Below are 14,862 nucleotides of genomic sequence, written 5' to 3' on the forward strand. Positions count from 1 at the left end.
CATGTCATACGATGCATCTTATCAACTAGTTATTAAGACAGTTACCAAGTTATAGGAATGTATAGGCATGCTCATATCATACGCTTGTTTAGTAAACTAATATATCCCACATTTTTAAGAAAAGTGGTCGTAAGTGTTTACTTACCTTGTGCGCTTCTAAGTGACATAAGAAGCCCCTACCTAACTGAAAGGGGTAGTTAAAACCTTAAACTCTCATATTTGGGTTACTGGGCGTGCGTCCTTCTCTCTAGACGAATGCTCGGCCCCATGGGTGTATGTTCGGCCAAAGAGTGAAAACTCTTGGCAAGAAGCCCCAAACGTGGTCTTATGCTTCTAGGGTGTGGTAAATCTCATCCTAGGCTTTAAATGGACACATGCAAAGTACAAACGTGCTAACATGCAAACTTTAAAGAAATCAAAGGAGGGTTTAAAGCTTTTCAAAATCATTCTTGGTTTTGTAAGATAATGGGTGAAAGGACTTGCCAAAGCTTATTTAAAACTTGTAATCTAAGAAAGCAGTAATAACAACATAAAAGACAAAAGGGAAAGGTCAAGAAGTTACCTTGATGATGGAAAAACTCTACCAAGGCTTCCTCCTCTCTCAAAATCACTCATTACTCTAGAGTTAGGGTTTCTTGGTGTAAGGAGAGGTTGAGGTCGAAGAGAGAGGTTTTTAAACAGGGTGGAGGTGTGCCTGGTTCTAAAAAGGTGGAGAATTGGTTAAAATTGATTTTCAAAGTTGTCAGCGAGTGTTCAAGTACTATTACACAATGGATAAAAGGGTTCAGGCATACGTTTGAGGTATTGTCCAATGGCTTAAAGACTGGTAAATGAGCGCTCGTGGTGGTCCTCCTAATGTACGTTCGCACTCTAGGTCAAGTGCGTACGTTCGGGTTATCCCCTAACGTGCATTCGGTCAGTGAGTGGGTGTTTAGGGTTTTGCTAAAAAGGGTCCAAGGAGTTGGACTACTCATAAGGGGTTTGGGTCTGGGGTTATGTAATCTTTCTTTAAGGAAATATTAGATGCTTTGTAGTAAATTATTAGACTTTTAAAACTTGCGTTTTATTGGGATATTACACTTTCCCTTCCTTATAAAAATTTCGCCATCGAAATTTCAGGTTTCATAAAATCAAGGTCCTCCTTGCAGGGATGGTTTCAAAATAATTGAAAAAAGTCAAGATAGAAGTAAGTTTGAAAACATGCAAAAGACAATAATTAAGCTGAAACAATCATAACTACACCTAAAAGAAAATAGCCGCATACATACAAAATTGCTACCACCAAGGTGGACTTATAATGTAACAAATATATATAAAATACAGAAAGAAATCTGAGATATTGCTCTTAAGAGCGGGACCGTCTCGTCCTCCGAGGGCTATGCTCTATTGATCCTTGACCTAGGGTGCCTCGTGCTCTAGGGTTCCCTCTACCTAAGTTGATACTCGGGCTTTGGATGCTGTAGTCCCTCACATTGAGAGGGGGTCCCAACAAGTGGCTCTAGATCTGCAAGATTATGGCATGGTCTGCTGCTTGCACCGACTACGTCCCATGGACTGTAGTCGTCAAGTTCCTTATTGCTGCGGTGAGGCTCTTTACGGATTGATGGAGTCCATTGAGTGTACCTTGGATGCGCTCAAGAGTAGGGCCACTCGCTGGTGTGGATGAGGAGGCTCCATTAACTGCGCATCCTCTGGATGCTGCCTTCAGTGCTCGTGGTGCCCTCGGCCTTGGCTCGGCTCCAGGAAGATGTGACTTGCTTGCATTGAGGAATCGGGAGGTGATTCCCATTGGCTCCAGAAACTTATGGCCCTCTAGAGATACCTTGGTGTGCTCCGCTATCCGATTGATCAAGGCCTTGTATGGTAGGGAGGTGACCTGATTCGTTAGCCGTACTCCCATCATCGTCGAGAGTACAAAAGAGCCGAAGTCGATGGAGGTCCTCGCCAAGATGGCATAAAGGTAGAGAGCCCTCTCCTGGGTGACGGTGGCAAGACTCTTCAACGGAAGAACCAAATTGATTATAATGTGGTAAATGAGCCGGTCATCATTCTTAAGGGCATTGATCTAGAAGCTCCCTCTCCCTCCATATCCATTTGATGGGGGCACCCGTCGACGAAGTGCTCAACCGTATACCTGCGGGTAGGATTGCCGTCAATCGGCCATGGAAAACCTAGGTCGGGTACCCATGGCACCCTAGTGATGCTGCTTGTCTAAAGTCACTGTGATCAGCTTGCCTCTAAACCAGGTTCTTAAGGAGTTGCCGTCCCATTCATGGAGGTTTGTGTAGAACTCATAAAATAGGTCCATCAATGCCAGCCAGCGGTCCTCAACCATTGCTAACCAACCTTGAGCGTCAAGCAGCTCTCGTATTTTTGGGACGTGGTTGGCCACATCGGGCACATCCACACCCCTTTCAACTATAATCTTCTGACCTTTGTAGATGGATAGGAATTGGCGCACCGCCTTGTCGACCTTGAAGCGGTCGCTGTCGTAGATGTAGCTAGCACCTTCCCTATCGGTGTCGATGCTAAACTCGATGAAAGGGGTACCGCGATCGAGGATGCTGACTGGAGACTCATCAGAGGCGGCCTCCTCCATCTCGTAGTTGGAGTCAGTGTCGGGATCCTAGGCCTCCTAGATAGGGGCTCTAGCCCTACGGGATCGAGTCAGGTAAGCAAGAGATGAGGCTGTAGTGCTTGCCTTGGTCCTTGCCATCATCTTGCAATAGACAAAACATTAACATTACTATCTCTATGTGCAACCTATGAAATGACCTACCCTACCTCTAAAAAGTAGCCTAGTCCTAGGGACTGAAATTGCACCCCCTCTACCCCCCCCCCCCCCCCTCTGAGTATCAGGTAACATGCAATATGGTAATGTGAAGTATGGGGATGTATGAAGTTTAATGAAAGTTCGAGTTCAGTTGAGTTACGGGGGTTGGTTTACAGTTGGAGACACAGTCATGGAATAAGGTCAGAACATAACTGATGGATTAGGTTCTTAGGGCTATTTCAGTCATTTCTGAACTTAGTCAAAATGTCTAAGTCCAATTGGGTAAAAATGACGGGCTTTGGATGTTGGGTTTGGCCTACATTTCAAAATCATTTAAGGGGTCTCGATAGTTGGGAACAAGGAGCAGGTGAGAGGTGGGCATGGTTAGGCTATTTAGGGTAAGGGTATCTTCGTAAATTTTAGAATTTGGACCAAATCTCGAAATTCGATCTGGTTGAGGTTGATGGTACAAGGTGTTTCGCACCGCCCCAAGGGCAATTCCTCATAGTGGCGACCTCAAGGTGCGAGGTTACCAACATAAGAAAAAGTAGGGTTCTAAGGCTAGGGGCATTTTGGTCATTTTAGGGTTCAGACAAAAATGGCAACATTCAACTAGCTAGGTATATAGGTTAGGCTTTCAATTAAAGGAATTGAGGCTCAATTCTATAATTAAACCCAACCTATTAACAAATTGGGTAATCTTTGGATTAGGGCAAAAATTCCCCAAATCAAAACTTAGGGCTTTTCTTGGGAAATTTTGGATTTGGGAATTTTTTCCCAAATCCAAGTGGTCAAAAGGTAGATTGGGTCTCCAATTATGAGGTTTCAGTCTCAATTGGTTATGGGGCCCAATTGAGACCAAAAAAACTAGGAATTTCGAATTTAGGGCAAAAATATATAAATTCAAAAGCTAAGGTTTTGGGTGTGCCAAAATTGGCCAAAGAGGTTAGTGGGTTTGTTCATAGGCCATCATAGGGGCATTTGGGTCATAACCTATGCATCAATTGCATGGTGAGGTCAAAAAAATGCAAGGGTTTCAGATTTAGGGCAAAAATTTCCAAATCCGAATAGGTAATGATTTGAGAAGGAAAAGGTGTTTTAATACAACCACAGCTATTCTAAAATAATAAGAAAACACCTAGATTCTCAATCTGAACAAAAAAATGAAAGAAGAACGAAAATCCCAAATAAAAAATGCTAGAATCATAAAAACTGAAAATCTCGAATTTGAATCGGTTAAAATCACATACCTTGTTCAAAATGTGGGATTGGAACTTTGAAACTTGGGGAGACACAGCCGAAATGAGCTATGGGAATTTTTATGGTGTGAGAAAACGAGAGAAAATTGGAATGAATAGGGTTTGAGAGCGTTCGGCTGTTTTTAAAGAAACAGGGCATGGGGTTTTGGGTGTACATTTGACCTCGGGGATGAGCGTTCACCCACTTCAGTGCAAGCATTTTCCCTGAGCATACGAGCATTCAGCCAGAGGCGAAAACTTTTTCTCCTTTTCTTGAAATCAGCAATTTTAAAAGACAAGGTATTTTATCAAAACAAGTGGGGAGGAATCAAGGCAAGGCTTTTTGGAAATGACATGAAAATCGACTTTGTGAAATTCATTTTTTCTTTCTAAATTCATTTTGAAAAAGGAATGTGACAAGTATTTGCTACCCGTGTTTCGGTTCCTTTTTTGATTCAACTAATCTTGTAAGGGTTCGAATGCTTTTCTATGTTCAACTACATGGCTGCTACAAGAGCCTTGGAGACTATGTTCTCGCAACTCTCATTGTCAATGACAAGATTACACACCTTCTCGTTGATGGTAAAACGAGCTTTGAAGATGTTGTGCCATGGCATCTTCTCCTCTTGCTTCGGAGTTAGTAACACCCGTTGGACAATACAATTGACAAATTCCTCATCTTCACCTTCTGCAAATCCCCACTGTCATACTCTCCCATGTCCTCTTCTTTAACCTCGTCGACCTCTTCTGGCAGGTCTCGATGTTCATCTACCAACTCCACCATGTTCATTTGCCACCGGGTAGGGCATTCATTCGATTGATGGCCCGGTTGACCACAACAAAAACAATTCCCTACCATTGGGCGCGCATAAGGGTTATTGTAGTTAGGACCCTTTCCTTAAGATTGGCCAGTAACTCCCTTCGGCAACTGGGGATTGCTACTTTCACATTGTGACTGCCAAACTTGTTGGGATGGCTGATGGCTCGGTGGCATTTGAGATTCAATGGTCTTCATTGCTTGTCTGAATGGTTGTGGTCATGCAGGTTGTCAGGACAACTACATCTCAATCTCCATAGCTATATTGACCACCTCTAGCAAGGTCCAGAGGTGTGTAGGCTAACTTGGTCTTCAACGGCTAATTGTAGCCCACCGACGTACCGGGCAACTTGCTGCCCTTCTATCTCCGAAAGGTTATTTCATGAATCTAGCCGATAGAACTCCTCTATATAATCGGCAACAGACCAAGATCCTTGCCAATAGTTTTGATACCATTGGTAGAAAATTTTCTCATAATCCAGTGGTAGGAACCGAGTCCTCATCAACCTTTTCATCTTGAGCCACATACGGACTGGTTGCTTCCCTTGCCTCCGTCGATTACTCTGTGTTTGTTCCTACCAAGCTAAAGCACCACCGCATAGTTTGTACGCTACTAGCTTTACTTGCTACGCCTCAGGAGTCTGCATATAATCGAAGAAGTTCTCTACCTTAAGAAGCTAATCAAGAGAATTCTCAACGTGAAGATTGCCATTGAAACACGGAAGGTCAATCTTGACCCAAAAGTTGTGGGGGTTTTCTTGCCTTCTTTGACCACCATCATCCTCCTCTTCGAAGTCTTCAAGTTCATCCTCACTGGATAGCTCTTCGAAAGCTTGGAGACTTCGTTAAGGTGTAGGGCCACGATCTCCACGTGGATGGCCATGAGCCCCTTCATTGGCGCAATTTTGGTTGCGATTATGGTTCTCGTTGCTGCTAATCTCAAGCCAAACATTGGCTTGCTATATCTGCTGTAGTGAGCATTCAATACGTTCGAACCACTGTTCATAAGTACGAATGGCTGTCCGAAGAGGCTGCAGTCCACGCTCTTCGTCATCGGAGTGGTTGCCTATGTTTCCGTTGTTTGCCATCAAACCAAGATAGTCAAGGCATAGATACCAATTCACGTAGCTGTTGATGCACAGTTTTCCTGCTGGTGACGTGGCACACCTGCAGAGACTGAGTTGACTAACACTCAAGAGATTTGACTGCACAACAAAGACAAAGAGAAGGATCAAAGAGACTAGGGGTGAGCCGAAGGGGAGACTCCGATACCTAAGTTAGAATTTGAGAGAGAGAGAGAGTATAAGCAACAAAGGAAAGTTTAAGAGCCAAGGTTGCGCTTACCCAAATGAGTGGTAGTGATCTGTCTTTTATAGGCATGAAGTAGTGGAAGTCCCCTAACCAATGACTTACTCTTCCCTGAGTTTCTGCGATGTAGTTACTAACAAGGGATTTGAATGTTTAGCCTTACCGAGATCTTAGGGGATTAAGATCGTAGGATTTGGTGGTTACATGTATCATTTGATTTGAATATTTGTATGCGATCATTGGATAACATATCTAATTTGAATTTTAAATTGATGTGATAGCTTTTGTATAGATAAGGTCGTTTATCTATTAACAGCTGTATCTCCCAAGATATCCAAGTTATCCTTGTTATCGAGACTTGTGTGTCCTGAGTTAGTCTCAGACTTAATGGTCTCGGCTTAAAGGGTCTCAGATCTCATGGGTGTCGGATTTGAAGGTCTCAAATCTGTAGGTCTCAAAAATAGGGATTTTGGGCCTGGTTACCCAGAACCTTACTAGGCTTGGACCTTTCCATGCTTAGATTGGGCCTGAGGATTGTTGGGAATTTAATGGGTTGATTTATGACCCAACAGTTATCCCCCCAATTTTCATGCCTGCACAACTATGAAAATTTCATGTTTGAAGGAATGGGTCTATCTTCCGAGGCTCATCTCTGCATGAAAATGTCTGAGGTGACGGATGACCTTCCAAATCCCGTCTCTACGTGAAAATATCTGAGACGACTGATGATCTTCCGAGTCCCGCCTCGGACGATTGAAGTGGGAAAATTTTTTGAAAATTTTTGAAATTTGAATTTCAAATTTTGGGTGGAAAAATTTTTAAATTTCAAATTTTTGAGGGAAAATTTGAATTTCAAAATTTGAGGCGGCGTCGATTGGTATTCCTGAGACCCCATCGACTCATTAAGTCAGGTACTCGAGTACCTCCACGTGTCGGCTGCAGAGAAGCGCCCATCTCGGCGCATTTATTGCGCATGTTTCCGAGACGAACCTTTATAAAAGGTGGTTTCTTCTCTTTTTCCTTCACTTGATTTATTTTTTAGTGAGAGCATCTGCTTCTAAGTTTCCTTCATTCTCTGAAAGTTTTCTTCTTTCCCTTTTTCTTTTTCTTTCTTTCCAAAACCATGTCTGGTGACGAGGGATCGAGCTCAGATGATCTCGGTGGTAATACTTGTTGTTACAAATATCTACCTAAATTAATAGGCAAATAATTATATATTTTACCCGCAAGTGCACGAGGTCAACATAGTAGTATAGGTGCAAGTACGAGGTCATTCCCACGAGGATTGCTAAATTTTGCTTAAAATTAATTCCAAAAGTAAAACGAGACAACGATTGAATTTGGATTTGATGATAATAAAAAGGTAGGGCTTTGATATCCACCACTAATTATATTTAGATAACATATCAATATGCCAATGCTTTGATCATGTAATGAATATCTAATGTTTGTCACCCTAAGGGCATGGGTGTCTACTCCTTAAGCTATTGATTTCCCTAAGCAACGAATTAGGCATGGGTGTCTACTCTAATTCTTTTCTTTCTTAAAGGATTTAGCATGAGTGTTTACTAAGTTGTTCTTTAAGAAAGCATAATTCTGTGGAAATCGACAAACACATGAGGCCTAGGGCATGGGTGTCTACTATCGGTTCCCCATGTTGATTAACCCAAGAACTCGGTGTGGATTTCTTTTATTACTTTTGTTAAAGCCAGGACTTGGTCATCCAAATTGATTTAACTAACTAGTCCATACCACATGCATATGTTGATCAGGCACACACATATGAGGAACTCATGAAAGCAGGAATTAATCATGTTAAATACCACAACATGATCATCACAAAGGCGCCAATATTAAATATTAACTAAACATAACTAGGGCTTCATTCTAGCCCTACTAAATAAATTAGTTACACATGAGTTTGATGTTAGACATCTTCATGAAATACAATAAAAGAAAGGAAAAGAATAAACCCGAAACTTGAACTTGAAGAGCTCCAATTCTTCTCCTTGGAAAGTGTGTCTATTATAGAGGCTTAAGGGTCTATTTATAGGCCTTAGGAATACTCTAGAAACCCTAAAAATTGTAGGGTTTGAACCCTAGTTCACATTAAGTTACAAAACCCTAAAAGTTGCACTTTCTATAACAAGGCTGGTGGCTGACTTGCCCATCACGCACAGGTGCGCTCGATCGCAGCCCGTGTGCGATCGATCCTCTTTGTGCTGGCGCTCGATCGTGGATGCCTTGCGCATTATGGTCCTCACCTGTAGTGTGCTCGATCGCAGCTCCCTTGCGATCGATCGCACTACCAGAGCCTCTAAAATTTTCAAAATAGCTATTTTAAGTCCAAAACTTCTGAGATTGCTTCTTTTTCTTCCAATGACCTACAAAAGCAAGGAAAACACATAAAAGAACTAAAATGGCATAAATTAACTAAAACTAAAGGATCAACACATGCAAGTTAAGGTCTAAAAATATGAATATTTTAGCATTTAACAATACTTACCCAGCCTGCTGGCGGCTGAAGTTAACCAAGGTTGATGAGAGCAGGATCCGGGAAGAATGTTTTATTCCCAAGTCGGTGAAGCTTCGGTTTGATGACGAAAAGATGGGTGCTATAGTGCATGCTGATGTGCACGAAGTTAGCCTGTACGAGACCATGTTTCATGCTGGTTTTCGATTGCCCTTCCTACGGGTAGTACGAGAGCTCCTGAGCCATGTGAACTTGGCTAGACATCAAATTGTGCCCAACGCATGGAGGCTGTTCTATGCTTGCCTCATACTTTGGCGCATGGCTCTTGGACCAAGGTAGTTCCTCTCGGCACAAGAGTTTCTATTGGTATATCGGCTCCAGAAGAACTCAAAGTGTGAAGGCCTGTACAGCTTTCAGTCTCGGGAGGGAAAGTTTATCCACATGGACGGCAAGTATTTCAGCAACCATGGGTGGAAGAGTAAATACTTCTTTGCTACAGGTCAATGGGAGTTCTATCCCACTGAAGTTGCCAAAGGTCTGAGAGTGCCTTGAAAAACATGTGTTTCTACGGGAAATGCGGCTAGAGAACCAATCCTTACTGACGATAAGCAGCGCCGTGTGAACAAACTTTTGGCGTGGGGTCAGAAACATGAGAGTCTGATGAGCTACACCAGACTAATTAAGACGGCCTTAAAAGGAAAATGCCTCGAAACTCTTGAGAGAGGTGCTGGCAGAACAAAGAAAAGACTCGCTGCCGTGGTTGTCCAGGATCCAAAGTATGTCGCCTCAAACCCTCTAGCAGCAAACACTCGAAGGGCTACCCTTCGAAAGCCCATTCTTAATAAAGGCAAGAGTAAGATGGTTGAAATGCCAAAATAGAAGAATATTCCGCTTCGTACAGGTGGGCCTTCAAAAATAAGTGGGGGACCGGCCCAACTTGTGGCTCCACAACTGCAAACTTTGGGGCCTCTAAAGGTGGATGCCAAGGTCAAAAAACCCAGCACTCCACCTCTTCGAGTAGCCAGGGTTTTGCAGTTGGTAGATGAGCCCGAGGAGCCTGAGGCTCCTCAACTAAAAAAGAGGAAACTGGTGAAGGCAGTAGAAGCAAAGGTGTAGGATCAGTTTGTCAGCTTCTTGGCTGCTAGGAGGAGGACTGGTCCTAAGCCCGTGGTTAAACCTACAGCAGCAGAAGTCGAGGCCTTCCTTGCAAACAAGCCCATCCCGGGGCGGCCGTTGAATGCTACTCCCTTAGTCTAGGTTGGTGCTGTTGTCGGGACCGCAATCCCCATCGAGTCTGTGTCATTTCAAACCTTAGGCCCAAACATCCAACATATCTTGGATGAGATAAAGCTAGAGGAACACTCTGAGAGCTCCGTTGGGATGGTGCGTGAAAGGGCCGAGGGGCATACTGCAGTAGCGAAGGAAGGGTTAGGGCCTCAGCCTCTGTCTCCTATTGCTGAGGATGAGCCCATAGTTTAGGCTTCGAAACCTGCAAAGGCTCAGCTACCGACACCTTCCCGTGCTGAGAGGGCTTCTACTGTAGAGAAGGCTTCTGCTGCCGAGAAGGCTTCTGCTACCGAGATGGCTTCTGCCGCCGAGGCCTCGTCTTCTTCCGACTCGCTAATAAGGCCTCAAGGGGTGGATTGGATTGTCGGTGGGCCCCTTGCTAAGTTCAGTGGTGATATGAAGGGCAAGCCTTTCCAAGCCTTGGTGGATTTAATTCCCCATGAGAGCCTAAGAATGGAATGTGACACCTCTGCTCAAAGCATGACTGAGCATATGATTTTCTTCCAACTTTTTGTCAGTATATTATGTTTCTCCTCTTTTCTCTTATATATATATATATACTAATCAAATTTTGTTGCAGAGCATCATGAAGTCGTTGGTCTTGTACTGCTACTTCCGAAAGGTGGCCAAGGATTCGACTACCGAGAAAAACAACCTCAAAGACAAGGTTGCTGAGCTGGAAGCCGAGAATGTCAAGTTGAAAGAAACTGTGGCTAGACAAGATAAGGAGCTGCTCTGCTCTCGGGTCGACAATAGTCTATAATACAAGTTGAGGCCTCCGAGACTATTGCGGCTATGGCAAGAGCTAAATCTAAGGTCAATGAGTTGTCGACTGAGATTGAAGGTCTCCTAGCTGAAGTGAACCTACATCAGGAGGACAACTCTATGACTAAGGAGGACCTGAGCCAACTGGAAGAAACGCATGCCGGGGTCTCAGATCAGCTGAAATTGGCACAGGATAAGGTCTCGGGTTAGGAAGCCTTAGTGGTGAAGGCGACTGAAGCCAAGGTGGTCACCGAGGAGAAACTCAAATTCTTCAAAGGCAAGCACGTCCAGGTGAGGGCTCAGCTTAAGGAAGCCAAAACCTGAGCTGCCAACTATCTGAGCAGTTGTCCTTTACCTCATGGGTTTGAAACTCTGCCTGGGCCAACGGGCTTATTCTGGGCTTCTAAGCCTTCCGAGCCTGAGCTAAAGATTCGACATGCACAATAGATCTCGACAAGGTGAAGATTGAAGACATCCCTTGTTCAGATGCACCTATGGCACAGTTGGTTAACCTTGGCCAAGAACAAATGCCCGATGCAGAAGGCGTAGAAGAATTTTTCTATGATCCTTTCTCGGATCAATAGTGCCAAGGTACCGAGACTGTCCCGGGTAATGCAGAATCTGCCGAGGCCGACATTCCGAGTCCACATCTGCTGAGGCCCCCGATGTTGTTCCTGCTTTTGACCCCAAAGAGGGATAATGTATAATCCTTTAAGGATTTTTTGTATATATCTCAATTCTCTTAATGAAATGAGTTTTTGTATATTTTTTGTGTTAATTGTTTGAAAAATATCGTAAGTCTAACATCAGGTCTCGGAATAATAACACTTTGACGTTTGCTTTTTGGTTAAGGCTGTTAAAAGAAACTATAATTATATTTCTTCAAGTTTGGTCTCGGGAAAGCTTTTAGTCTTTAGTTTTTACTTAGATTTAACCATAGTTATGTTTCTCCGAGTTGGATCTCAGGAAATCTCTTTAGGTTTTTGACTTAACCCTAGATTTAACCATAATTATGTTCCTCCGAGTTAGGTCTCGTGAAATCTCTTAGGTTTTTGAACTCTGGGTTATGTTAAGCTTAGAGAGAGCTTTTTTCAGCTGCATCTCTTTAGGACTCGGAAAAGTCTCTTCAGCTGTACTTTTCGAGATTTATCTTTTTATTAGTAAAGCTTCTTCAGTTGTACTCATGAATTTTGAATGCTGCTTAACTCCGAGATACTTTATTCATTGGAATGAAAATAACGAAATGAAAAAGAAATCATATTACAGCATCTTAGGCATAGTACTTTTTAAGGTGCTCAGCATTCCATGGCCTCAAAAGAGCCTTACCTTTGGAATCTTCCAAGTGGTAAGCTCCTGCCCTTTTGCACTCAATCACCCTGTAGGCTCCTTCCCAATTAGGAGCCAGCTTTCCCTCAGCTGGGTCTCTAGTTGCCAGCGTGACTCTACGTAGAACCATATCTCCAACTTTGAAGCTTCAAGGCTTGACCTTTTTATTGAAATACCGAGCTATTCTTGCCTGGTATGCTGACATAGTCACTTGGGCTTGATCCCGTTTCTCTTGTAGCAAGTCCAGGTGTAGCTGTAAGCCCTTGTTATTGGTCTCGAACTGAAAGGTCTCTACATGATAACTGCCCAAGCCTACCTCGGCTAGAATGACAGTCTCGGTTTTGAATGCCAAGGCATATGGTGTCTCCTTGGTTGGAATTCTTTTGGTTGTCCGGTATGCCCGTAAAACTTCTGGAAGGTCTTCCGCCCAATCCCCTTTGCGATCATCAAGTTTTTTCTTCAAGATTTTGAAGATCATTTTGTTGGTGGCCTCTACTTGCCCGTTAGCCTGAAGGTGCCCCAGAGATGAGTAGTAATTCCTTACATTGAGTTTGGCACACCAATCTCGGAATGAGTCATAGTCGAATTGCTTGTCGTTATCCGTAATGAATGCATGGGGAATGCCATACTGGCATATGATGTTCTTCCATAAAAACCGTTCTATTGCATTGGCTGTGATATTCACTAAGGCTTCAATCTCTACCCATTTGGTGAATTAATCCACAGTGACAACTGCAAATCGTAACCCCCTTGCCACGAGGTAATGGTCCCACTATGTCTACCCTCCATTGTGAGAAGGGCCAAGGTGAAGAGATAGCACTCAGGTCTTCAGGGGGTCGGTGGGTAACATTAGCAAATTGCAGGCACTTGTCACAATCTCTGACTAATTCTGCAGAGTCTAAACTCATGTTGGGCCAATAGAAACCTACTCGGACTGCATTGTGCGCCAGTATTCTAGCTCCTGCATGGCTTCCGCAGATCCCTTCATGGATCTCTCTAAGGATATAATTTCCTTCCTCTCTTGAAACACATTTCAGGAGTGGTAACGTGAAACCCCTTTTGTAAAGAGTTCCATTTACCATTGTAACTCTTGCAACTCTTATCTTCAATTGAGTAGCCAACTTTCGATCTGAAGGAAGGACTCCCTTTTCCAAGTATTCCATGATTTCCAGTTGCTAGTCGAGGTCTTGGTTGCCGAGACTGACACCGTCTCGATAATGGATGACTGTGGAAGAATTTGGATAGGTGTTTCATCTTCAGTCTCCCCATCTACTGTCGAAGTTGCTCGAGCTAATCTGTTCGCTCTTTCATTCTCTAGCCTAGGAATTTTTACAATGCCGAACTTCTGAAACAACTCTGCATTTCCTGCACTTTAGATAAGTATAACTTCATCTTTTCTCTTTTGGCTTCAAATTCACCTCGAATATGTCCGATGATGACTTGGGAATCACTTCGTACCTCCACGAATTTGGCTCCCATTTCACGAGCTAAACCGAGTCCTGCCAGAATTGTCTCATATTCGGCCTCATTATTTGTAGTTTTTAATTTTAACTTCAAAGGACTACACAACTCTTCCCCATCGGGAGTAATTATCACTATTCCAGCTCCACCGTGCTTTTTCGTAGATGACCCATCTACATAAATTACCCACGTCTCATCACTAGGCCAGCTAGTGACATCAGGCAAATTAGTGAACTCTATAAGAAAATCAGCCAGCGCTTGACCTTTGAGAGAATTCCGAGGGAGAAACTCAATGTCAAATTCTCCTAGCTTAATTGCCCAATTAGCTAATCTTCCTGATAGATCTAGCTTTCTTAGTAGTCAAAACCATTATAGTATGAGCTTGAAAGTAGGGCCAGAGTTTTCTGTATGCTATCATCAAAGCGAAAGCCGGTTTCTCTATATGAAGATATCTTTCTTCGGCTCCCTTTAACGTTCTGCTAATGAAGTACACAGGCCTTTGAATTCCTTCTTCTTCTCGCATTAATGCTGCACTGACAGCTGTTGGAGATACAGCTAAGTACAAATACAACACTTCTCCAGATATTATCTTGCTTAACAAAGGTGAACTCATCAAATACTTTTTTAGTTGCTCAAAAGCTTCTTCACATTTATCAGTCCATTCAAAAGCCTTTTGCAAGATCTTAAAAAATGGAAGACACTTATCGGTTGATTGTGAAATGAACCGATTTAGTGCCACGATCCTTCTTGTCAACTGCTAGAGCTGTTTTAGATTCTTCAGAGACTACATATCTAGGATAGCTTGTATCTTGTCGGGATTGGCTTTTATTACTCGCTCGACACCATATAACCGAGGAATTTTCTTGACAAGACTCCGAATGCACATTTTGAGGGATTCAGCTTCATCCTATACCTCTTCAAGGTTACGAACGTCTCTTGCAAGTCAAGTGCATGGTTTTTGCGGCAACACACTTTTGACCAACATGTCATCAACGTAGACTTCCATATTTTGTCCGATCTGGTCTCAGAACATTTTGTTAACCAGCCTTTGGTATGTTGCCTTTGCATTCTTCAAACCGAAGGGCATGACTTTGTAATAGTACAGGCCTCGGTCAGTTATGAACGCAGTTTTCTCACGATCTTCTGGATGCATGTATATCTGGTTATAGCCAGAGAAAGCATCCATGAAGCTGAGTAAGCCATACCCAGCTGTCAACTCAACCAACGCATCGATGCGGGGTAATGGAAAGCTATCTTTTGGATAAGCTTTATTGAAGTCTGTGAAGTCTACGCACATTCTCCACTTCCTATTAGATTTTTTGACCAATTCTACATTGGCTAACCAATCGGGGTAATAGACTTCCTCAATGAACCGAGCTTTGAGCAGCCTTTCTACTTCTTCAGCTATAGCCAT

General features: G+C 43.2%; 1 protein-coding gene across 1 annotated transcript; it reads right to left on the reverse strand.

Moving 5' to 3' along the window:
* Positions 1-11,931: 11,931 nt before the first annotated feature.
* LOC148583024 (uncharacterized) lies at positions 11,932-14,862 on the reverse strand. The gene is made up of 5 exons (XM_088511782.1): positions 14,526-14,862; positions 13,406-13,783; positions 13,110-13,352; positions 12,164-12,686; positions 11,932-12,103 (listed from the first exon to the last, which is right to left on the reverse strand). The coding sequence occupies exons 1-5, from the start codon at positions 14,860-14,862 to the stop codon at positions 11,932-11,934; spliced, it is 1,653 nt and encodes a 550-aa protein (XP_088367908.1).

The sequence above is a fragment of the Corylus avellana genome, chromosome 11, assembly GCF_965113065.1.
Source record: "Corylus avellana chromosome 11, dhCorAvel1.hap1.2, whole genome shotgun sequence".
Classification (NCBI taxonomy): domain Eukaryota; kingdom Viridiplantae; phylum Streptophyta; class Magnoliopsida; order Fagales; family Betulaceae; genus Corylus; species Corylus avellana.

What these genes read in the sequence shown, in the direction of transcription:
- LOC148583024 (XM_088511782.1), bottom strand. Translation starts at nt 14,862, where the DNA reads ATGGCTATAGCTGAAGAAGTAGAAAGGCTGCTCAAAGCTCGGTTCATT. An exon ending in TTACAAAGTCATGCCCTTCG is followed by an intron (nt 13,784 to 14,525) that starts GTTTGAAGAATG and finishes TAGATCTATCAG; the next exon opens with GAAGATTAGCTAATTGGGCA. An exon ending in CATCATCGGACATATTCGAG is followed by an intron (nt 13,353 to 13,405) that starts GTGAATTTGAAG and finishes TCTAAAGTGCAG; the next exon opens with GAAATGCAGAGTTGTTTCAG.